General features: G+C 38.2%; 1 protein-coding gene across 3 annotated transcripts; it reads right to left on the bottom strand.

Annotated features, from left to right (window-relative positions):
• Window positions 1–420: 420 nt before the first annotated feature.
• On the bottom strand, window positions 421–23,449 carry LOC147233422 (voltage-dependent L-type calcium channel subunit beta-4-like). Of its 3 annotated transcripts, none has more exons than XM_086148252.1 (13): window positions 22,997–23,449; window positions 18,045–18,215; window positions 17,202–17,324; window positions 16,639–16,766; window positions 12,668–12,744; window positions 12,198–12,217; window positions 10,821–10,901; window positions 9,467–9,525; window positions 9,023–9,132; window positions 8,218–8,369; window positions 7,365–7,460; window positions 6,676–6,861; window positions 421–5,809 (listed from the first exon to the last, which is right to left on the bottom strand). In XM_086148252.1, the coding sequence occupies exons 1-13, from the start codon at window positions 23,039–23,041 to the stop codon at window positions 5,546–5,548; spliced, it is 1,512 nt and encodes a 503-aa protein (XP_086004378.1). In that variant the 5' UTR covers window positions 23,042–23,449; the 3' UTR covers window positions 421–5,545. The 3 variants fall into 3 exon arrangements, with proteins under 3 accessions (XP_086004378.1, XP_086004379.1, XP_086004380.1); XM_086148253.1 differs by having other exon boundaries at window positions 421–5,806; XM_086148254.1 differs by lacking the exon at window positions 12,668–12,744 and having other exon boundaries at window positions 12,198–12,219; window positions 16,642–16,766.
• Between the last annotated feature and the right edge of the window lie 218 nt (window positions 23,450–23,667).

The raw sequence follows: 23,667 nt of genomic DNA, 5'->3' as shown, positions 1-23,667 counted from the left end.
AATACATGGTGATTAACAGACTGATATAGTCCCCTCCTGTAAGAAATACATAGAAAAGAATTTAAACATCAAGACTAGGCATCTTAGTCCAAGAAAAGAAAAAAAGTCAGGCCTCTGAGACCTGATATTGGACATATAGTGTATATATAGAGAAATAATATTTTTTTGCAAAGTCTTTGAAAGAGAGGTGATAAAATAAATGCAAAGTCAAATAAATTCTGACTTTGTAAAGACTTCAGGTTTTTATTTTAACAAGTTAAAATAAAAACCTTAATCTGGATTTTTATTTATTGTTAAGGTGCGCTAAAGTATAAATGTACAAAATAAAGTAGAAGTACTATTAACTACACTAACAAGCTTTTTCATTTGCTTTTTTTTTTACCTATTTATGCATTTAGTTAGTTCATGCACTGAGCACGTTCTTGATTTTTAATATAAACTGACCCCAAGTTGTTGCCAGTTGCACTGGAATGTGAGTGAAGGGATATTATTCCGTGTCAATCACATCATTAAAACGCTAAACTGTCAAATCAAAATATTTGCCCCAAAGATATGAAAAAAAAAAATACAAGATTACACTCAATGTGATTATATATATATGATTATGAGGAAAGGTCACCAAATTTAGGACACGTTACACACACAAATACATTTCAATAAATCAATATTTTTGCAAAATGCCTGACAAAAACAAAATATGCTAATTATTTTGAATCAAAGGTTTGATCAGGAATGATTAATCTTATTTTTTGGTTTGGGGTTTGTGAAAGGCATCTTACCACATATGTAAATATATGTCAGTAAAGGCGATACAGTAACAAACAGAAAATACATTTGTCTTATTGAAAAAACAAAACCAAGCTAAAAACTGCAGACATGTGTAGAATGACTCTTTTATTTTGAAAAAAGAAATGTTTTAAGTCACTTGTAGCGTCACCTCCAATTTCATTTATTTCTTTAATTCCTTTTTTTTTATAAATTAGAATGGCATACTATGCATGCAATACCGCATTAGCCGCTTAAGGTTTTCACCTTTCACAGGAAAAAAAAAATAACACAAAAAAATTCCCTTAAAAGTCCAGATGAAGCTGCTTGGAAAGGGGCGATGGGAGAGGCCACAGCATGAAGCAATGTACACAGTTTGCGGTTGCATAGTACAGTACATGGAGTTCCTCATTTTTAAATCAGCATGCCGTTTTGTATTGCACTTGACTGAAGCCTTGAATGCTGGACTTTGCGGGTGCTCCAAACGTCCCACGTGGTTTTGTTGTGTCATGTCGTCTCTGCACATGTATACAGCATCTCTTAAAGACATTATGTACATTTGTTATAAAAATAATCACCAGCAAATATTTATCTATTATTTTTTTCTATCGGAATATATCATTTTTTTTCGCTCTCTCTTTTGTTTTACATTTTTAGCAAAGGAAACCCTCCGTGATTTTTTGTGGTCGCCTTGAGTTCTAATTCTGGAAAGAAAGAAAGAAAGGAAAAGAAGGAATCAGGCCACAGGCAGCAATGATGGTTTTATATCGTCCTGGTCTGAAGGGTAATTTTAGGGCAAGACAAGAATGGTGGGATGCTGGTCTGGAAATCCCTTCTGATTGTCTCAAGCAGCCCCGCTCGACATTGGTCGGTTTGATTTTGAATGGAAAATGGCTCCCTGCTCAGTCAACCAATGGGCTTTATGGTATGGGGCAATGAGACAGATCCACAGCCCAGTAATCAATAACTGCAACAAGGAGATAAACATGAGGGTCAAGAAAGAGTCTGATCCTTGAAATGATCTGTGCCCTTAAACCAGATTCGCATCTTGGGAAAAGTTATTCAATAAACACCATATATATATATATATATATATATGCACACCTTTTGGGTTTTTTTTTTTTTTTTTTTTGCTTTCTCGTTTGTGCTATAGAAGATATTCCCCATTTATTTCCAACCCTTTATCTAGATCTATACAAATGATCTACGAAGAGCAACTTATATCTTATACTCTTATCTAAGTGAATAAATGAAGAGCTGCTTTACATCAGTATTTAATGTCTTCAAGGAGTGAAGGACCTCGCTGTCCCTAAATACTTGGATCTTGTTTAGGTTCCATTGTGACATCGAAAAAAACTGTCAAAGTCAATGACAGTATTTTTGCAATGTTAAACGTTTCTCTCTCTAATCCATTATTTCAATTATCTTTTCCGTTTGACAGCACAATGACGATTGAGCAGAAAAACCACTGCGTTTCTGTTCAGTCACGCAGCTCAAACAGCAAGTTTTAGCCAAGCAACTTAAAGACCATGGTTATGAGAAGCAGCTGACAGTCACTGTCATGATCATTTTCTAGATTTCATCAGAATGACTGGCACTGAATGTAATATAGGAGCACAATCAATAATATTAAATATCAACAGTTATTTATCTAATCAATTAATCTAAGTATTTTCCTTCAGTAAAAAAAAACTTTCTTGTGCTGCCATCTAGTGCAGACTGCCGAAAAGACCATGCAGCACAAGACACCACACTATGAGGCAGTGCAAATTTAAAATAGATTTTTGAATTTGTCATAACTGAGCCATAAAGCAGCAGCTCATTTTTTGTATTTCTCTTACGAAAGCAGCTTCGACCAGCAGCCTGTGATTCACTGACACCTCTCAGTATAGATCTCGGACGAAACGAATTAATGTGTCATGTTAGAAATCCACGAGGGCACCACCTTAAACGGGCGCAGCCAAACTCCATGCTGCGCTTCATTTCTTTCTGAAGGGGAAATGGCTTTCACATTTGTCTAAACATGCCTGACAAAGACTCGGAGCTTCAAATGGGACAAATCCGATTCCAAAGATTAGGAGAGAGGAAAACAACCGGCTCAAAATGTACATATACATTTCCCTGGCAGTGTTTCTGAAAACAACAAAGCAGAATAAATTGTTTAAAAAAAATGATAATTCATAGATATATGAGAATTACATTATCTACAGAATGAACATTTTCCCTTTATGCATTTAAAGAAGAATTAAAAAAACATACATCAGTTCATTTTAATATATTGATATGTCACACTCAGAAATATTTTTTCATCCTGGTATTGTTCAGATTATTTTTTGCCCAGGATCAAGGTTAAGAATTCATTGTATTTTATTAGATAGATGCTCAAGCTTGTTCGTCATTATATATCATATTGAGTGTCAAAGTGAACATGTGTGACATAATGGGGACACGCTGCCAGGGAAACACACACAAAAACTGACATACTTTGCAGACCTGTCATTTTTTTCCATTCAAGTAAGATCATCCCACTGTCAAAGTAGAGCGGCTACTGTTTTAAGACCCATTAAAGATATCACCAGATGACATCATTAGTACACTCTAATCTTAAGGTAATAATTTAACAACCTTATTATTCTAAGAAGAGTTTCTCAATTATTTTCTTGAACACCTTTCTCAGATGAGGAGGGTCAGCAGAACATTATAATCCCAGGACTTCGGTACATTTGTGGTCAGAATTGTATCATTACTTTGCTGCCTTAACATTGGCAGTGAATTACTGTAGGTGACCTGGAGGTAATGAAATGCATAATTACAAGAGAAAAAGATATGTTAGGAGAAATCATAATGATAATAAACCTTGAAAGCATTACTAGCAACCACAGCAGGTTTGGTTCCTTTTGGAGCACCACATGGGTTATAGCTTTACTCGTACTGTTCCCGTACACTTTCTATAATGTCTTATTTTTTCTATTCCTAGGAAACTAATATTATTATGGTGGCTCTGCTTTTGAGTCATGCAATCTACTGACACTTTCTGAATGACAAATATCTGAGTAGTGAGATACAAGCGTCTGGGCTTCAGAGAAAATGACTGATCTGTAGCTGCAGCCATCTTTAATATTTTTTAAACCTTCTTTTTCCGGGGGGGGAGCCTTATACTTCTAAAAAACATCAACTTGGTTACAGTAAGGCTTCTATTTTAAGAAGGGAGGAAACATGCTCTGCAGTCAGGACAACATGCCAGCTACACAGAGGATGAACATGATGCAACCAATCCTGTCATGTCACATTTTAACATTTTAATACCGTAAAAACTATAGGAAGGAGATTTGACCCTTTTCAACCAACCACATGAGGCAGAAACTTGAAGTGCTGTACAACTGTCAGGGTTCAAACGCTTTTCTAGATAGTCGTAGTTCCCTCTTGAAATGCTAACTTGATTTCTATGTTCACCGTAATTTTTTTTCAATTCGTATGCAAATTTGTTGGACCTATAAAGAAAAAGTTTAAAACCATTTTGGGGGACAATAAGATTTCTCAGGACATGTGGGAACCCTTCACTTTTGACTCTAACCAAGATCCGCCCTCTTCGCTTTGCAACTTATGCAAAGTTAGTTTCAATGCGTTGAAACGCAAGATCTCGTCGCTTCAGCAGTAAATGCTCCTTGAGGGCCATTTAACAAATAAATGAATAAAATATCACACTGGCAGGAGTGATACATTAAACAAAAGCTCCAAACCGCTCAACAGGTTGTCACAGCTTTGTGTTTAGCTCATTCCAAATCTCAACATCGAATGGCATCTGGAGTACCATATGCGCATGTACTTCCTTTTGCTATTGCCTTCTTTATCAAGTGCAAACTGTTTAGAATAGAAGCAGCATTGCCTTCTCTAACTGCGGAACTGAGACCGGGTCCCAGTGCCGTAACAATCTGCTCCGCCCATGCTGGCGAGTCTTCGCCCAAAATTAAATCCTAAAGATATGCTACAGAAAAGCTGACCTTGCTCAAAGTGACTTTTAAATAGCAAAAAAAAAAAAGTTTGGGAATGTGAAGCACCAAATATTATATGCACCCCCTCCCCTCCCCCACCCCAACCCCTAACAAGCCTGCTGCAGCTGTCCGCCTGTCCACCCTTGGGTGATTTTGAAAAGTCGACCCCGTATCTACACCTCGTCTTAGGAGAATCCAGAATGCTAGGTACAAAATTATCAATTGGATAGATGCAGAGGTTTTATCATCTACAGGCATGCAGGAAGCTAAATGGTGAGAGGATTTATACAAGGCCCAGGAAAGGGGGGGTGGGGAGGGGCAGCCCTCAGCAGTCTGTGTGCAGTGGACTTCTGTGGACCTGGTGTGACGTCCAGGGAAATGAGACATCCCGACAAATTGTGACGTTGAGACCACAGTCCAGAATTAGCTTGCTGAGGGCAACAAGCATAATCTGCGCTGCGTGACCGCCGAGCACTGTCATTGCCATCCCAAGTAGTCCTACAAATATGATTGAGACAAATTCAGCTCATAGCGGTGTTGGCATCCTGAAACTTTTGACTACTGTTTGGATGGACTGCCCTGGTGATGTGGCCAAAAACCTACACCTGAACATGATTTCATTGGGTTTTCAAAGAGAAAGATTGCCACATAGACAAAAAAAAAGAACAAAACCGAAAAAAGAACACCCTGAAAAAGAACAATTTGGGACCATCTTGGCTCTGTGGCAGCGTGTGTTTTTGGGTGGGTGTTTCCGGGCCCTTCGGGTTCCTGCAATGCTAAGAATGGGTTCAGAGTCGGTGCCGTGAGTCATGGCTGTAGCTGCCCGGGGAGCTGCGATTGCGGTGTGGCTTGTATGCATCCTGATAGGGGTCCTGGTAGTCCTGGTAGGGGTCCTGTTGATCTCGGCTGTGTTGCGAGCCGGAAGACATCCGGTTTCGTCCTTTGTGCGCCCGCTCGTTGTGGTAATTCTCATCCGATGTCATCAGGTTGCGACGTTCATTTGGTGTGGAATGGTCCCCGGTGTGGTTGCTCTGTTGCATTCTTTGGCTCTGCTAATAACACACACACAGGTGAGGCTAAGAAGCACTGAGGACCAGGGCATCAACACACAAAGCAAAGCAAGGTTTGCTCCAAACCACCAATTTGGCTACACCTCATTTCTGTGCACCAGATTGTTTTGTTTGTCTTTAACATGACAAAATTTAGAAAAAAAGCAACTCATCCTGATGACAGTCATGCATCTTGTTATATTACCTATAAAAAGGTGATGCAGCCTTTTCAAAGACTATTTTTATATCCTCCTCTCAGTAAAACAATACAAAACTCTAAGCCCATGAGATGTAGGTCATGAGCTGGTTTTTATTAACATCTTTTTAATCAGCAGGCATCGAGACCGAGGGGCAGAAGGAATTACTGGGCAAAACTGAATGCGATAGAAAAACCATTATCTTTATTAAAGTTATATTCAAATTTGGAAGTCTGCTAGAGAAGCTTAGAACATCTATTTTTCAAACCCAATACAATCTACTCAAATGAAGAACAGAGGCCTGATTGACTGACTCTTTTTTTAACAGATGGTTTTATGAATATAACTTAAATTTCTGTTGTCTGGAGGCAGGAAGTAATAAAACCCCAAGGTGGAGCTTGTTGTCTATTTGGGGGAAGTCTGAAGTAATGTAAGCAGCAATACCTTGCCTGTATTTGCAATAGCAAAATTTTGAAAAGACATCCTCTTAATTAGCGTTCCAGAACTTTTCAGGCATATTCTGAACTAAATGGCAGATGTCATTCTCTAACAGGTTTTAAACTAATTTAATTTATCCTGAAGGACTTGACTTTTCTTTAAGTGCAGAACAAGCGGTCTGAAACGGACATAGCTACCATGGTTGGGTTACATTTTTTTTAGTGTTTTCTATACCTGCAGTCCAGAGATGCTGGTGGGGTAGGGAGTGAGGCTGGAGGGGCCCAGGTTGCGTCCCAGCAGGGGGTTTAGGGGCGTTGCCATGGAGGTATGGGTTGCTTTCCAATAGGCCTCTAAGTACTCAGCTAGATGCTCACAGGCATCCTCCAGCTGGTTCTCGTCCAGTATAATGTCAAACATTTCCTGTTGGCATTAGATAGGAATTAAGTTAGAGGAGGCTGTTTATGATGCTGGGGCTGATGATGAAGATGAGATTAATCTCAGTAATATTTAGTAAAAAGTCCAATGGCACTATAACATACGGTGGAGAACTCAGAGCTAGCATTGAATTCAATCACATTTTCACATTTAACTGTCTACAACCTGACATCGACATGTGTCGACGTCACATTTTGGCTTGACTTGATTGAAAATTGAAAATCTTGAAAAATTGAAAATCCTTTTTTTCTCATAAACTTCACCATGTCATTAGATGGCGCTTATATTTTCATGCTCATCAGGGACCGCTAAGCCCAAATAGCAAAGAGAAAAAAAAATGCAAACCATATAAGAACTTGGGTCCTAAGTCGTAAGTGAATGTAAAAAAATGAATATTTGGAATGCTTTTCTTGTTTTAGAGAACTAGTTCAATGGTTATACAAAAGCCAAGCAGGGTGCAACTACTGTATATAAGGATGACTACTTACTGGTGGACACTGGGCCAGTTTGTCAGCGGCTACAAGCTGGACATTCAGGTGTTTGCTCTGGGACTTCCCTCTGGATTTGACTAGTCTTTGCAAAACCTGGTTGACAGCAAGTGTGAGATGTTCAGGTCATACCGAACCAGATATTCCCGCTCCTCCCCTCTCAATCAGTGCATAAAACAGCAGATGCCGTATTTGTAGTGAGCAATGGAAAACATCATTCCCATTCGTGACGTGAAAAAAAAAATACAATGTGTTCAAGTGTGTGCAGAGATTCGCCCATGCTATACATCTTTATTTACCTTATAATCATATAATTTAGTTTTTACGATTTTCTTTGTATCACAGTATTCATTTTACTCTGTCCTGCCCTATCCAAACCCCCAGTTTGCTGTAGTTTCAGTGTGATGGGAGAACTGCAGCAGACACCATGCAGATGCGTCCTGGTGTACCGGAATTGGTGCAGATTTAAAGCTCCGCCCTCTATATTAAAATTGCTGTCAGTCAGAGGGCTTAAAGTACAGTTCTTCATGCTGGTTTGGGGCAAACACTGTACTTGAGTGAAGCTGCCAAGCTTGTGGAAGGGAAAAAACAACCCTCACATAAGGAACATTACCTTTGATACGTGGAAAATCTTTCTTAACAATGTATAGATGCTCTTGTTCTTTGTATCCACCAACTGAATTATTCTGCAGGACAGTGGCTGTAGAGATCATATCACAGCATTTCCTCATGCTGACTGTTTTTTTAGAACTGATGACCCATAAGAGAGTTGTGCGTAGAATGTAATTAAATACAATTTTAGCAGGATTTTTTTTTTTTTTTGAGTGATCATGTTCATGACAACACAACGTACCTTTGGGGAGGATACTTTAACATGGACGATGATAGGAGCCAGGGAGGTCTTGAGGAGCTGAGCCGGATGGTTGATGGTATCAGCGTCCAGCACCACCAGCTGTAAGGAGCGGGCCAACTCAAAGATCCTCTCGATCTCACTTTGCACCTCAGCTGATGATGCAAACAATCAAAGATGATCACTGTTTATTATAGGGAAAATAATGTTACCATGTTTACCATGTTTACAGAGCATTATCGACAGGGATCTCTGTAATTGGTATGACAAACTATATTATGGTCCTCTCCATGAATGTCCTGAGAGCACGCCAGGGATTATTAGGGCTGCAGGTAATCCATCAACAATTTTAATTAACAGGCCAAAAGGTTAAAAACCCTCTTGTCTTATTAAGGAAAGAAAAAAATCTTCACAAATGATAATAAAGCAAGTCTTTTAAATGCAACACTCACTGATTCTGTTTTTAGATACAAACATTTGAATTATATGAAATGCAATGTCATGATCACTGATATTACAAGATATAGATCGGATGATTTGAAGGCATACGTTTTATTTCGGTTAACTCGGTTAAATTCTTGCTAATTGTCTCAAGTCCTTGTTTACAGACTTTAAGGTTACTTCTTCGCCTCTGTTGGCACCATTGGACAATGAATCATTACTATTCAGATTTTTCATACATGTTCTGTTGGGTGTAATCTGGGTTCATGCATTTTCCGTCAACAATTCTAGTGATAATCCACAAACAGCAGCTCTAGTTTTCAATTTCAAGTGACAAAACTGTAAATTCAAATACAGCACGTCTTACCTAAACTGGAGCGTGTGTTGGACCTTTCAATGATGGCCCTCTTACTTGGGTTGTTGAGAACAGATCTTTTGGCTAAAGAGATGTCCGCTGTGACTCGTGTGATAGATATCCTACAAGAAATAAATCAAAACACCTGGACGTATTATTTAGCTCCCCAAATTATGATTGTCCAAAGAATTTTTCGTTATTATAACAACAAAATTACAGTTTTCCACATATTTAAACTACATTAACTGTTGTTTTTATTTTGCACATAATTAATTGTTGCATATACAGTTTTCCCTTTTCAAACACCTCAGGTAAAAATTACTCTTCAAATCATTACTATCACTTAATACTATATCATAATTGGCATAATACCAATATTATGCCAATTTACCTTAATTATGCAGACATCATAGCATTGGTCAATATTAATGAAAAAAAAATCCATATATAGCTCACCTGCCATCAAATCTGTGCTTGAGGAAGTCGAAGAGCGCTTTCTGCATCATATCTGTTACCTGAATAGAGAGAAAATGTTGGTCTCGAATGTCAAATCTATTCCTTCCTGTGTGGGGTTTCTCTCTTTCTTCAACAGCACAAGTTCATTATCGTTTAATGAATGCATTTTAAAAGCTGTTTGTTCTTCGCAGGGAGACACTATAGTACAACTTTAAATTTCGGAAAAGATGAGCATCGGAGTGGTTTTACTTTTCAGAATTATCAGCCACTGAAGAATTTGAATATGAATGATAATGTGGTTTACTTTTAAGCATTGCAAGCCTGGAATCGGTGTCTTGTTGTTATTCCTGGATGCAGTCTTTGAAAAGACATGTTTTACAGATAAAAACAAAGAAATAGAAACAAAAACTGCAAATTACACCACATTTTCCCATCTGACCTCCTTGTCCTCTTGTTAGCCAGGCTGCAATCTGGACTTGACGTGGGCAATGACACACTCACAATTAGCTGTGCCGAAAGTCAGTTATTTTGGGGGACTCGGAGATCTTGGAAGCACATGCAATAAGCTCAGTGTTTGGTTGTGTAAAAAACAATTGCAGCTAAGATTAATATAAAAAAAGCAGCATGATATCAATTTGATGATGGCATAAGGGAAAACACTATTTCTATAAGTGAATATTTTCTTCTTTTTCTTTTGGCTGCTTCTTTCAGGGGTCACAACAGCAAATCACCTTCCTCCATTTAACCCCATTATCTGCATCATCTTCTCACTCTACCAATTCCATTTCTACTTTTACTCCATTTTTAGGTGAATCTTTTCCATTTACTCAATGGTTGCCAAGAAGTCCATGTATTTTCTTCATAAGCTTGGTTGGAAATGGATAAATGCTCCCTCAGTAATGGGGAAGTTATTGTTCTTTGTAAGAGTCCAACAAGTACTGAATCCTGTTGTGCTGCTGATTTTTTTTTTGTCTGTGAGGATTTTTTTGTTTATGGACTGCAAATAGCCAACAGTTGGTAAAACAATGAGTGCCTTCAAGTTTAGAAAACTGGCAAAAATAATGTTGTTGTTAGATGTTCGTGAAGCATAACCATGGTAACTGAAGGAAGCATTGGCTGTCTTAGTTCAGTCATTAAATGTGGAAGCCTTAGACAAGGGTGGGATGGAAGAGGCTTGTTGTGACACTCCTGAATACAAACTTGGCTGGGGAAATATTGCACCTTACAGTCAAACATATGTCTTACACATAATGAAGCTGTACACAAGTTATTTTCTGTTGTATGAATGGTTCCCACCATCCCAGAGACTGACATGAGACTGACTGTCTTTAATTCCCAAGATTTGGTGGCTCACCTCATAACCCTTAAGTGAGGGTCCCACCAAAACGACTGGCCTCATGGAGGGAACCACATCGTACGGGGGGATGTGCTCCATCTGTTGATGCAAAAATATTCAATAAGCAGTGACCAATTTAGTGCATACTTTACAATGCACCAAAAGTAAGAAAAAAAGCCAAAAAGTATAAGAGCAAGGTAAGATGATCTTAGAGTCCAATCACACGTGTTAAATGGGAAGCAGGTACTTCGCCATGTTGAAACGAGTAGCAAATGATCACTTATTATAAAAAATAATGTCAAAATGTAATAATAGCAAAATCAATATTGTCAAAGCATCATAGCAAAATTCATCCGAAATTATACAGCAGTACAATACCATAATATAACCTCTTCTTATTTTTACACAAAAAAATTGTAATTATCTTAAGAAATGGAAACATTATTACATTTTGACATTGGTGTCTTATCATTTGCTACATAAATGGATGAATATGACTGGCTACTGTACACTGATGTCAAAAAATAATCACAAGAGTAAAATCTGAGCTAGTGGAAATTACAATAAGAGACAACACTATTGCAAGTGACGGAGGATAGAACTACTGCTTATATTCCATATTTTTGTCGAAACCATTCTGAAGCAGAAGATTAGATTTATATACTAATAAATGGTTATATGGAGAGATACAACACTATAACAAATTTCAGTATTAACACTGGCATAGATTGATCTCTGTCCATAAATCTTTCATGTTCATCCTAAGTACTATAGCACATTTCCAAAATCTTTACATACAATGGCATATGTCCATATATGTTTGAAATAAAAGAAAAGAAAAAAAGACTGCAGACATTATGTTAAAGTTTTCATTTAGTGCTGTTCTAATTTTTTTCAATCCTTATAATTCTTGTCTATTGTTGCTTTCTGTACATAATTGGATAAAACACCTCAATATGAAACAGTTTTTTTTTTTTTTAATTCTACATTTGTTTGTATTGTCAAATGAAACAGCCCCTATTTTGGAAAGACTGTATAAAAAGAGCAAAACTGACAGCTTTGCTGTGAACTTTTAGATTTTTGCACAACTTTAAAAAATATTCTGACTGTGACGAGGTGCTGTTGATGTCTTTATTGAATTTATGCATTTATTTACTGTAGGGTACTGTAGGATTTACTGTTTATATAGTATCCTTCAGCTCTCCTGGAAACTCTCAGTAAGTTGCGTTATAAAATGATACTTCAGAGGAACGTGTCATGCTTCCTCATGTCTGGACGGAGGGGAACTAGTGTCGTTCAAAATGCCTCAGTGCTACTTGCTCCTCTTGTTCTATGATTGTGACGACAAGAGTCCAGTAGATGATCAATGATTGGGATTTACCATCACCAACTTACCACTTTCTGTTTCTGTTTTCCTGCGGGAGGGGAGACAAGACAGTGAGAGAGTCGTCAGTTTTTGATACCGGGTGAAATGTCACCACATCATCTAACAAACGTTCACGCAACATGGAGCGCTTCATTGAATGAAAACCTATGAAGGACAACTGATAATATGAAACATATGAGAAGTGCTTCTATTTTCCTATGGTCATATTCACAAAGTCACATGAGTGCAGTTCATGGGGGGGGGGTCATAGTCTTCACACTGTGGTAAGCCCCAGTCTCAGAGCGCCTGCAGTCCTCAACTGGAGGAAGAGGAGGATCATGGGAAAATGTACCAACAACTCTACGCAATGAACTTATGCTCTATGCAGAGACATGGGAAGGCTGTAGAGTCTTATTCTATGTCAGTGTGGCTCTGGAAGCTCAGCTCTAAGCTGGCGGCTGGCGAGAAACAGCCCTCTCCCCCAGTCCGATGCTCTCACCTGCCGAGGATATGAGGGGCCGTATAGAGGCAGACACCTCATCCTCTACACTGGATGAAGAGTTCCCTCCAGACTTACTGGAAAAGAGAAGGGATAAAGAAAGACAGAGACATATAGTGGTATTAATATGGAAAAGGACAAAAAAAATAAAACTTTAGAGGTTCATCAGATAATTTTCGATAGTAATTTAACATTAAAATGTATTTTATATTGTTGCTTTAATTTGAGTTTGTGCGTCTATACGGGGAGCGGCTGGACCATCAAAGTTGGTTTAGGATGAGGCCTCCGGGATGTGGATGATCTTTATGTTGATAAAATGAACCGACAGAGTGTAAGATTGTTATTTCTTGAAACTATTTTCCTGTTTTTTCCCATAATGTTCATAACACGACTTGGGATGATAGGAAGGATCATGAACCTGGGCAACAGATATTTATTAGGCTTATGGTCAAGTATTCTGTACTGTATTCTGATTTTTATGCATGACACGATCACACCAGTAGAATGTGAGCATTCGGCATCAAATATACGCTCCAAAACTGGAAATGCATCCAAATCAAAGCAAATGTTAGCCATCTCATGATTTTATTTTGTTTCATTCTGTTGGGCTTATCTTTAATATACACCCCTTCTGTGTTCCCATATATCCCTTTCTCTGTTATTATATCTATTATCATTCATGTTATATTAATCGGGCACTAAGTAAATGAATAATGGAAGATTCTTAAGGACAAGTTGCTCTTTCAGGACATACTGCTTTTTTCTCCTATGTGGTGACTGGAAAAGTTGTCAGTTGCTTTTCAGGTATTCCAGCTGCTGTAAGAATCCTGTAGTTGTGTTTTCTGGAATGTTTATGGTGGAGCACTGCTTAATTCTAACTGGTCACTGCTTTTCCCTGTCACAGCTCATTACCATAAAGATGGCCAGACTTGAGCTTTATTCTTCTATCCACACTGGCCTCGGCCAGTAGTCCAACTGCTTTGCTCCCGGGGGAAATCAAGACACTGTAATGCCCTTAACTGTTTCTGTATGAATGCACAGTTAATAATCTACGTATTTGTCAGTTTGACATACTATTTTCAGCAATTGGGAATATTTCTGGTTGTCAAGAATTCAACACAGTAAGGCTGATGTTAAAAAGAACAGGATAGGAATCAATATGTTCGGTTGCATTCAGAGTACTCACTTCAACACATCTGACTATTAAGATCCTCTATTTGTAATTAAGGGGTTGCTCCTTTCTTTGCTTTATTTTCCAAAAGCTTTCATGCTTTTCAGATTTGCATCCATTAAAATACTAGGTCAATATCACCTTAAACCATGGCACTTAATCTATGTCCAAACTGCTGGACAGTTTGTTGATGTTTATGATTAATTTTTGCACCTAATCGTTGTCCCAAGCTGCTCGGACACAGGATAACATTTAAACATGTAGTGAAAAGGCCTGATGTTGTGCTGAGCTCAATATCCACGCTGAAACGGAAATTGAAAATCTAAAGCTGATATTAAATCCAAATGAATGAAAAAGTAATAATTAAAAAGGCATTCAGGTTTTACACAATAACATACTTTTGCAGTGAATGTGGACTCCAGTTGTGTGAAAGGTACAAAGGTTGAACATAATATACCGTTACTGCTTTGTATACATAACTCTTACTAACTCTTACTTCTGGTTTATGAAATACATTTTGGCAAAAATGTTTGGGATGTGGAAAAATGTGATATGCAAGCCAATGTCGTGTATGACAACAGTCCTGCAGTTCTGGAATAAAGAATGGATGATAAACTAAATTAAGCTAAAAGAATGGCTAGACTACTTTCTTAGAGATTGTAGAATTAACTCCATGAGCAGAACCTCTTTGGCTTTTTTATAATTTAGCTTTTTTGTAGCACGCAACTTTCAAGAAGATCTTTCAAGGTCCCAAAATAACAACAAAGCAACTTAAGCAGGGTCGAAACTCTTTTCAAAAGATAATTTCCAGGCAATTTTCAACAGTTACTTTTCCAAAATAAGAGACTGGAGAACAAAAACAACAAATGTTTAAATGCTCCTGTAGCATCAATATGCAGGGTTCACAAGACTTCATGAAAGCTACAAAGATCAATTATTCCAGTACCCAAGTGTTTAATTGATTTTTCCAACAGCTAAATTAATAAGAAAATACTATGGCTTTATTAAAGAGCAACTGTGAATAAATAAATGGGAAAACTAATCGGTTTCCTTTTGAGATTTTGAGATAGCACTTGAAATGTTCTTTTCTTTTTACTTTTGATTATAAGAAGGCACCGCTTAAGTAAAATGACAGTAAAGTGCTTAAATGAGTTTTGTCCACAAAAATAAATCAATAAATAAAATAAAGGTTTTCAATGACATTTAAAGTTTTCTCTCTCCCATTTTTCTTGACTGAAAAAGGGTCATGGCTTTTCTGGTTTCCGCAGATTTTCCAGGATATTTTGGACCCTGACAATGAAAAGTGTGAAAAAAGGAGAACCAAAGATAGAAAAAAAATGTCTTGTATTTATGATGTGTTTTTCTAGCACTTCAAACATGTTTACAAAGCTTTATTTTTATACTGTCTCATGAAACATTAGGGAGCAATGGAATTTAAGTGACATTTCTTTTTTTTTCTCACTTTTTTTCATTTTCTTCCAGGTTCCTTTCAACAATGTCCTTCAGAATTTCCAACAAACCTCTCAAGGCGATGAATCTCTAACAGTGAAAATGTCATGGTGTGGATTCAAATTGTCTTTTTGTCATCTGAGAGGCTTGGATGACAAAACGCTCCAGATACATGCTAGCGAGCAAAGCAACAAATTGTTCCGGTCGAGAAAGATTTGTATTAAAGGTGACACAGAGGCTTGAGGAAGTGCATTGGAGTTACTGTACGAACCTTCAAGATACATTAGACACATAGATATGACAAGGAGACTGATCTCAACACTAATTACAGCCATTCAAAGTGTTTGACTGTGTTGAGTGGAAGACATAAGACCGTAACCACACTAGACACAAGTAGACCTGTGTAAATTAAAGTAAATCACAGAAATTTGCGGACTTTGGAGGTTATTGGTTTTTATCCAAAGTTACCGCATGTTTTTTATTTTGTATAAAATTATTATTGCGGAAATTGTCCACGGATTTGTTCAGAAGCCTAGTGTCTAGAGAAAGACTTGATACATCTTGATATGCATTTGTGGAGTATAACTGGTATTTGGTAAACGGTAGTGACGATACAACTTCTTCTCCCCCACCTAATTTTTTACATTTAAACCCCGTGAACCCATCTAAATCTAAATTATGTATTATGACAGAAATAAAACGAAAGAAGACACACTCCGACGATACTACATTTGAACTCGAGCATTAGTCTTCTCTAGATATCCCTTTCCAGGGTCAACTTTGTGTGCTTCAAGCTTAAATGTGTGGATGAATACTGTATATCTGCTCTTTAAAGCTCAGGTAATTCCCTACAGCTATGCTTGAATATTTTTCTTACTGACCAATTTTCAGATCACCTTTAACCAAACCTCTAGCAATTTCATATGCATTTATTTAAGGAATTTCATGTTCATCTGCCTTCTCTCAAAGTTTTTAAGATAATTAAAATGGGAAATTTCAATATTAAAACAAAAAACAAATACATGTTTTGTTTTTTTTTAAGTTTAGATTATTGTCCTTGACTGAAAATTGGTTTAATTATTTTCCATGTGTTCCATTGACACAGCTGCCTCATTTGAGTGTCACATGAGTTAAACACTATGGTGTGTAATTCCATCTACTTTATTATATGAGAAATGTAATTATTCTAACAAATAACCAGTCAATTTTGTGCCCCAAATTGTTGCCGATTTCAAATAAGAATGTACAGCGAACCCGATAAAAAAAGCTACTGATAAAAAAAAATTATAATTGAAAAAAAATATCCTTGTGTCCTTGTACAGAGTAGTAAGTTTGCTTTTCAGCTATTTACCCTTGGACTCGTCCTCTCTTTTGCTCCTGCTGGAGCCGGATGTTCTCGAGCTTCAGAGGGCTGGGGATGAAGCCGATTTCGCAGCCCTCTTTCACTAACCGACCGATCCACCAGTCATTGCTGAACTTCTGCAGGTGTTAATGGAAAGGAAGGGGGAAAGCAATTGTTTTACGACACAACAAATGTTGGCTGATCAATATTTTATTAATTATTACAAAAAATATCTGATCCGTTTGCATTATCAAAATTCCCTACAACTACCAAGTTAGACATCTTATTGTTGATATTTAGCAGAATGTTGGTTATTATGTCATTGCATTTACTGCATTATCAGAAATTGATGTCAGACATGACAAATGAATGAAATCAGAAAGAGAAATGATCACTAATATATACTATGTCTAAAGTCTAAGAATTTGACCACAATACTTTCTATTATAATTCAGAAGTAGCTGCAAAAAGAAAGTCTCAAAGACTCTCTTGACGTTTGACGTTTTTAATTTTCATGAATTTTCATAATATGTGAAAATGCAAAATGCAATTTTTTAACCATGAATACAAACCTCTTTTATATGCAGGAAATCCTTGGCATCGAAGGAGATAGCTGTGGCCGGAACGGGAACGTCCTCATCCAGTGCCCCGCAGTAGCTAACGTTGGTCCTCACAGCAAACGCCACAGGTTTACTCTGGTGTATGAAAGGAACGTTACAGAAAACATGGAACTTGTCAGGTATGTTATTTTAATTTATCATTTTTTTTTTTTTTTTCATAAATTACTCCGTATTACCATGTCCAGGTTTTTTAACTGAAAATATCTCAATAAACATACAATGCTAGGGGACAAAAATACATAGCATGTTTCAAATAGTTACTTTACAGGTGTAATCACAGTTAAATAGTTTCATGGTAAATTGCAATGACTCTCATGTCCATTCACTTCTTATACAGTTAACATTAACTCATAGTGTAAGTCTCACAAGTCTGTTGATGGATGGATGGATGGATGGATGGATGGAGGATGGATGGATGGATGGATGGATGGATGGATGGATGGATGGATGGATGGATGGATGGATGGATGGATGGATAGATAGATAGATAGATAGATAGATAGATAGATAGATAGATAGATAGATAGATAGATAGATAAATTTATTAATCCCTAAGGGGAAATTAAAATGTCATACAACCCAGGTATGTTAAAAATCAACAAAGTAAGAAAAAAGTAAAAACAAAATAAAGAGAGAAAAATAGAAATGAAAAAAATGAGTGGCTATCTGTTACAGTGGTTCAAATCCTGACTTTTTTTTTAATCAGTGAGTTACAGCTATTTACCAGGACTTGAGAGGATCCCTCCATCATATCGCACAACCAGGGTGTGTGTGTTAGGGACAAATTCAGGCTACCTTAGCTCTCTCCAGTTGAATGGTTGCCATCTGCTCCCTCTCCTGGCGGCTCTGTCCCGGTCCTTGGTTCTGGCTTGGGCTTTGGTTCTGGACCTGGGCCTGCACTTCCCGCTCCTCCTCGAGAGAGACATCTGAGTCTGATGGTCTGCTAGTATATGAATCAGCTGAGCCCTGCAGAAGGAATGTCAAATTTTGGGATTACTGAAGCCAGGGATCAGATAACATTTCTTTTGAATTCAAAGATCTTGAGATAGATAGAAGGTCAACTTCAAGGTTACAAATTAGATAACCAAGACAAATTAGGTGAGTGTTTCCCAAGTATAATAATGATTATGGTTGTTTCATTTCACATCTAAATGCTCCAAATAAAGACCAGTTAAGTGCTTGTGAGATGCAATGCTGCATTCACAGTCACGTCTTCTAAACTTTTAAAACTGACAGAGAAAAGTATTGAGTATGTATCTATATCACATTTCCAATGACCTTATATGTGCCTAAATTCTGTAATTACAAATAAGATATGTTACCTCATCAATAATTCCACTTCCATTTAAATAACTTTAACACTTGAATGATTTTCCTCTACTCTTGTTATACCAAAACTATCACAAACGGACTCTGGATTCACCCATATGACTCCAATTATTTTTGTAAAAATGTTAGATGTTATTTAGCTGCATCTCAGTAGCTTTAAAGTTGAGAATGATACAAGACCTCCTTAAACAGTTAATTGTAATAGGTTTTGATTCAAATTAATATGTAAACTCTGAGCCAAGTCCGAAGTGGCAACTTGGCTTTAAGAAGGCAGAAAAAGAAAAACAGATGATGTAGTAAAGAGCAGCCTGCCAGGAGCGTCTCAGACAAAGTGAAATTGCCATTTGTTGGTCGTCAGCAGTTTCAGCAAAACAGCACTTTCACCTAATTGTGGAAAGTGATATTGTTGACTCTTGGTCTGAGACGGAGGCTACTTGGTGCATCTTTCGGACCTTTTCTTTTATTTCATAGACTAAGACACTCTTCGGAATTTTTGTGAGCTATCACCATTTGTGAGCTATCGCCAAGTCAGTTAGCAAAAAAAAAAAAACTGAATAAAAACCCTTGAGGTTCAAAGAATCTCAATTCTTTGACTATGCTTTACACTTCTTCTAACATTATATTGTGCCTTTTTTAAAACTGATATGCTATATCAGTTTTAACTGACACTGCTATGATCGGCCCCTTACATTATCTGCTGAGCAGCATCCTAAATGTCACAACTAAATAACTGAATATTAATGGTAAAAGCGGTTATAATAACAAATTATGATGCTATTTAAACATGGCTAAATCACAAAATGACAACTCAAGACAAAATCTTTTGCCTGGAAGCATCCACATTGTGTTTTGTGTTGTTGTGCACACTCAGGACTTTTGGCAAGTTTATGTTCTGGACTTCATGCTGAGAATCCCAAAGTGGCATCAAATGTTGCTGGGACATGGCTGGACCAAGTGTTTCCTTCAGCAGTGTTAATCTAAACAATCAGCTACTAATGATGATTCAATTAAGGAAGACCATTAGTCTCCAGAAGATCGATCAGGTTGGCCATCACAGCTAAGCACTTTTCATTTTTCACAAGCTAGCAGATACCAAGAACTGACTTCAGCACGTTGTCCATCAGAGTTGCGTGTATCCCGTCACAGAGCAGTATTTCACGGGTTTAAACCATTGACATGATTTTAAAATGATCATTATAATGTTGGTTTAATCTGTGTCTAGCAGAGCACTTCCATGGGGTAAGGACCGTACTGATCTGATTGATTTTACTGATCAGTTAACTGGTCAAAGAAGGCCCAAACTCAGCCTACGAAAGCAATTGTTTCTTTTTTTTTAAGGACCTAAAGGAGAGCAATAGGAATATTTGGATAAAATGACTGGAAAAAATCATAGAGAAATAACTTATTTGGCACATGATATTGACTGGAGAGGACATTTTTTTATATTCCTATTTATTGAAATTACATTCAACAGATCATATCGGTGATGCAGAATCTGATATAATGCTTATGAAGAGCCTTGAGCAAGGATTTAATAAAACTGGATATTAGCCACTCCTCGTGCTGGATAATAAGGCAGTTTATTTGTGTTGTGTATATATATGACATGATTTTCTGTACTTATGCATCCATCAGTCCACTTTGGCTTGTGGTGATAGCAAGCAGAGTAAGACAAAGCAGTCCCCATCAATGAGCTCCAGGAGCTGTTTCTGAAGGAATCCACCACATTTCCAGCCAGGGAAATGATATACTCCCTCCAGTATTTAGGATTGACCACAAGGCATTCTGATAGTTTTGTCCGGCCTGAGACTTGTCTAATTGAAGGTGCTCAGTATGAAGCTCCACCGAACGTTTGATCCACTTCTGCTGACTTTTGTCAGTATCAAATAGAAGCGATACCAGTGAAAGCATGGCGCAACCTCTCTAAGGCTTAACCCAGTCACCCTGTAGAGGAAACTCATTTCCCCATTATTTCAGTCACTATGCAAAGTTTGTAACACTACAAGAGGTTTAGAACTTCTAAAGACGGGTAACCTGAGAGCGTCGTGTCAGTTCAGGTTCTGCACCTGAACATTGACGCTACACTGACTTGTCTCTCTTATTTAAACTACGTCTTTCATTCCTCATGAACAGGAATCCAATGACAATTGGGGCAAGTTATTCAATTTTATCTCAGAGGTTATTCCACTATTTTGACATTGTGCTAAGAACACAGATGAAACTCTCACAGTAGTTTTTTGTTTTACTTTTTTATCCCTTTTAGGACAATGACACACTGTGGGGGGATGCTAGTCAAGAGAGCCCTACAAAGTCTTAAAATTTGTATTTGTCCAGATAAACCTAAATCACCCTGAGTGACTTACCACTAAGCATCTTGATTACTTTAGTGACTTCTGCCATGAAGTAAGGCATATCTTGAAATAGGTGTATAAAAAAGGGGGGAACCATTCAAAAGCTATGCCTCCCTTTTCGGAGGCAAATTACAGTTTGCCAAAATCTCTTTTTTTCACTTTGTTGACCACCTACGTTGTTTTCTGTGTATGCGGTTAAAAGAAGAAACCTGGGCAAATCAGTTAAATTGGAGGCCTTGACATTTTCATGTCCTCTTCACTACCTGTTTGGGTTTGCAAGGTCTGTCCGTCACACCTCTAGCCATCTGATCCATTAACTACCAGTTTATGATCAAATGAAAGCTCAGCTCCTCTTATAATAAGACAAACCCAACAATAAGTGACTTGTGTATGTCCTTATGTTCTGATACGAAGCTGGTTAAGGCCTATTTCATGTCTAGCACAGAAGTCCGTCGGCAAATCACGATGCTCGTTTAGATCGGACTGAATGATCCACTCAATTTATCCACTTGTCAATTACCCAATACTCAAGTTTATCGTTTTCATGTTCACCTACACGAGCAATTAAGTCCCCCAGTAGAGCAATGGAGTTATGCAGCAGTTCTCCCGTCCGAGAAACAACTTCAAAAGAGGCAAGTTGCAATTATCATTGTTAGCAGCAGAAGATGAAGTCCTCGCCACACACAATTGCAGATATGCCCATCTCAATCTGTAAGGAAAAACGCTCAGTGCCCTTTTATTTTCGGGGACGCTGTGGGGAACTCAATTGTTGCTTGGCCACTTTTAAAATCACAAACCCTCCACCACTCACACAAAAAAAAGAACATTTCAGGCATTGTAAGGATCTTAATTTTTAGGCAGCACACGGAGTGTAGGTGAGTCATGTGCAAGTCTCCACCCTTTTGACAAGAGACCTCACACTGACAGCTTCCCCTGCACATGGCAAACTAACAGGGTGGCTGCCTCATGTTGCTTTTTCATGATGTGCCTAATGAAGTCTGGTGAGCCGAGTTTAAGCACCCGAGTCCTCCAATACCTGACTCCAGGGGGTCTCCCTATTCCAGGCATGGTGCCTAGCTGCCAATCCTGCCCAAATATCTCGGTATATTTAGAATCAAAAAATTGGTATACCGAATATCCTAACACATTCTCTCTGTACAGCACAGCCTTTAAAAAAACGGTGTTTTACATTGCAGAAAGGATTGACCGTAGATGGAAAAAGGCATTGTTATGTTCATTATCAAAGCCATTGTTTTCACAGCTTGTTCCATGCTGGAGACTAAAATTCAGGGCATCTTTACCACTGATATCTTGGTTATAGTCAAGATAAGAGAAAGAAAATGGTGAAATCACCTTTCAAATTGTTTTTTGGACGCATAAACAGTCTTTTAGCTCTCAAAACATTTAGTGTCCTTTTACATCCATGTCGAAGCATTCTGATAAGATTTTCAAATATCTGTTTGAAGGATGCACTGCAATATTCTCGCAATTATCCAATGGAGTAGCTTCAACATGTGACTCATCAGCATCAGAATGCACTTAATGACATCACGATGCATGTTTTGCCAAGCCTCTACATTGAGCCATTGCAGTTCTGGGCAAAAAATCTTTTTCTTTTTTGTTAACAATGATTAATTCAGTTGTGGCACATACATTGTGTATTGAGCAATGTAATGGGTGATTAACATTTTCTGTCTTCCTTCTTGAATCGGGGTTCAATCCATCTTTGAGAGAATCAGAGTATGAAGAACACTAAATGGCTCCTCCTGGCTCTGTTGGTTTCCAGCCATCACTTCTAAAAGGCGTTTTTTTTATACTGTAGCCACAGATAGTCACACAGGCACATATATGTTCAAAGGGATATAAACAGAACTGAGTGAATGTCATACATCAGAGACCATCTGCCTAATGTGCACCCCCGCACACATATACACCCACACACACCCAACCCCCTTCAAGCCCACGATCACGCTACGCTATTCCGCTGCTGACCCATCAAAGGCCTCTAATGTGTGAATATGTGAGGAGCAGCCATTAATAAACACACACACGGATCTCAACACTTACCGCCTCCGAGTCTTCAAATCCATGCAGGTACAAATTGTCATACATGGAGGTTTGATATTCCACCGAGCGCCACTCAAAGAATGAGGGAAAAAATACAAGTGGAGGTGGAGGAGGAAGGAGGGGGTACCAGAGAGACAAAAAAGGATGGATGTGGAGGGGGGAGATGACGACAATCCCCTCTCTCCACAGCAGAGAAGAATAATTTAAAAAAATATCTCCTCTCCCGTTGGCTCACGCCTTGTCCTCCAGAGGCCCGTCGCTTGATGGATGCGGCTTTTCCCTGATGCCACAGGGCTGCTGGCTAGCTCACGTTATAGGATGGAGAGGCTCTCCCTGGAGGTAGCCCAATCCTGGCATTTCATTTCATCAGGCGTCCACACACAAACACCCACACACAGAGGCAGCAGCAGTGGCAGCAGCAGAGCAGATCCTTCCTCAATATCCAAGCGTGATGACAAACCCAGTGTGCAGGGATCTGATTGGCTGGCTGGTTGTCCACTAAGCTTGGATGAGAGCTAAGCTTGTTTTTTTTTTTAAAAGGAGAGGGAGGTAGCAGAACTCGGGGGAGGGGGATGCGTGAAGGTAAAAGGGGAGGGGGACATCCTCCATTTCCCTGTTAAATCTAATCTTCTCACTGTTTATCAGTTAAGATGGGCAGGAGCTAGGAATCA

The sequence above is a fragment of the Fistularia commersonii genome, chromosome 6 (assembly GCF_037954325.1).
Source record: "Fistularia commersonii isolate RoL2024-O1a breed Wild chromosome 6, RoL_Fcom_v1.0, whole genome shotgun sequence".
Lineage (NCBI taxonomy): Eukaryota > Metazoa > Chordata > Actinopteri > Syngnathiformes > Fistulariidae > Fistularia > Fistularia commersonii.
Note: the sequence above shows the minus strand (reverse complement) of the source record. Positions and strands in the feature narration are given on the sequence as shown.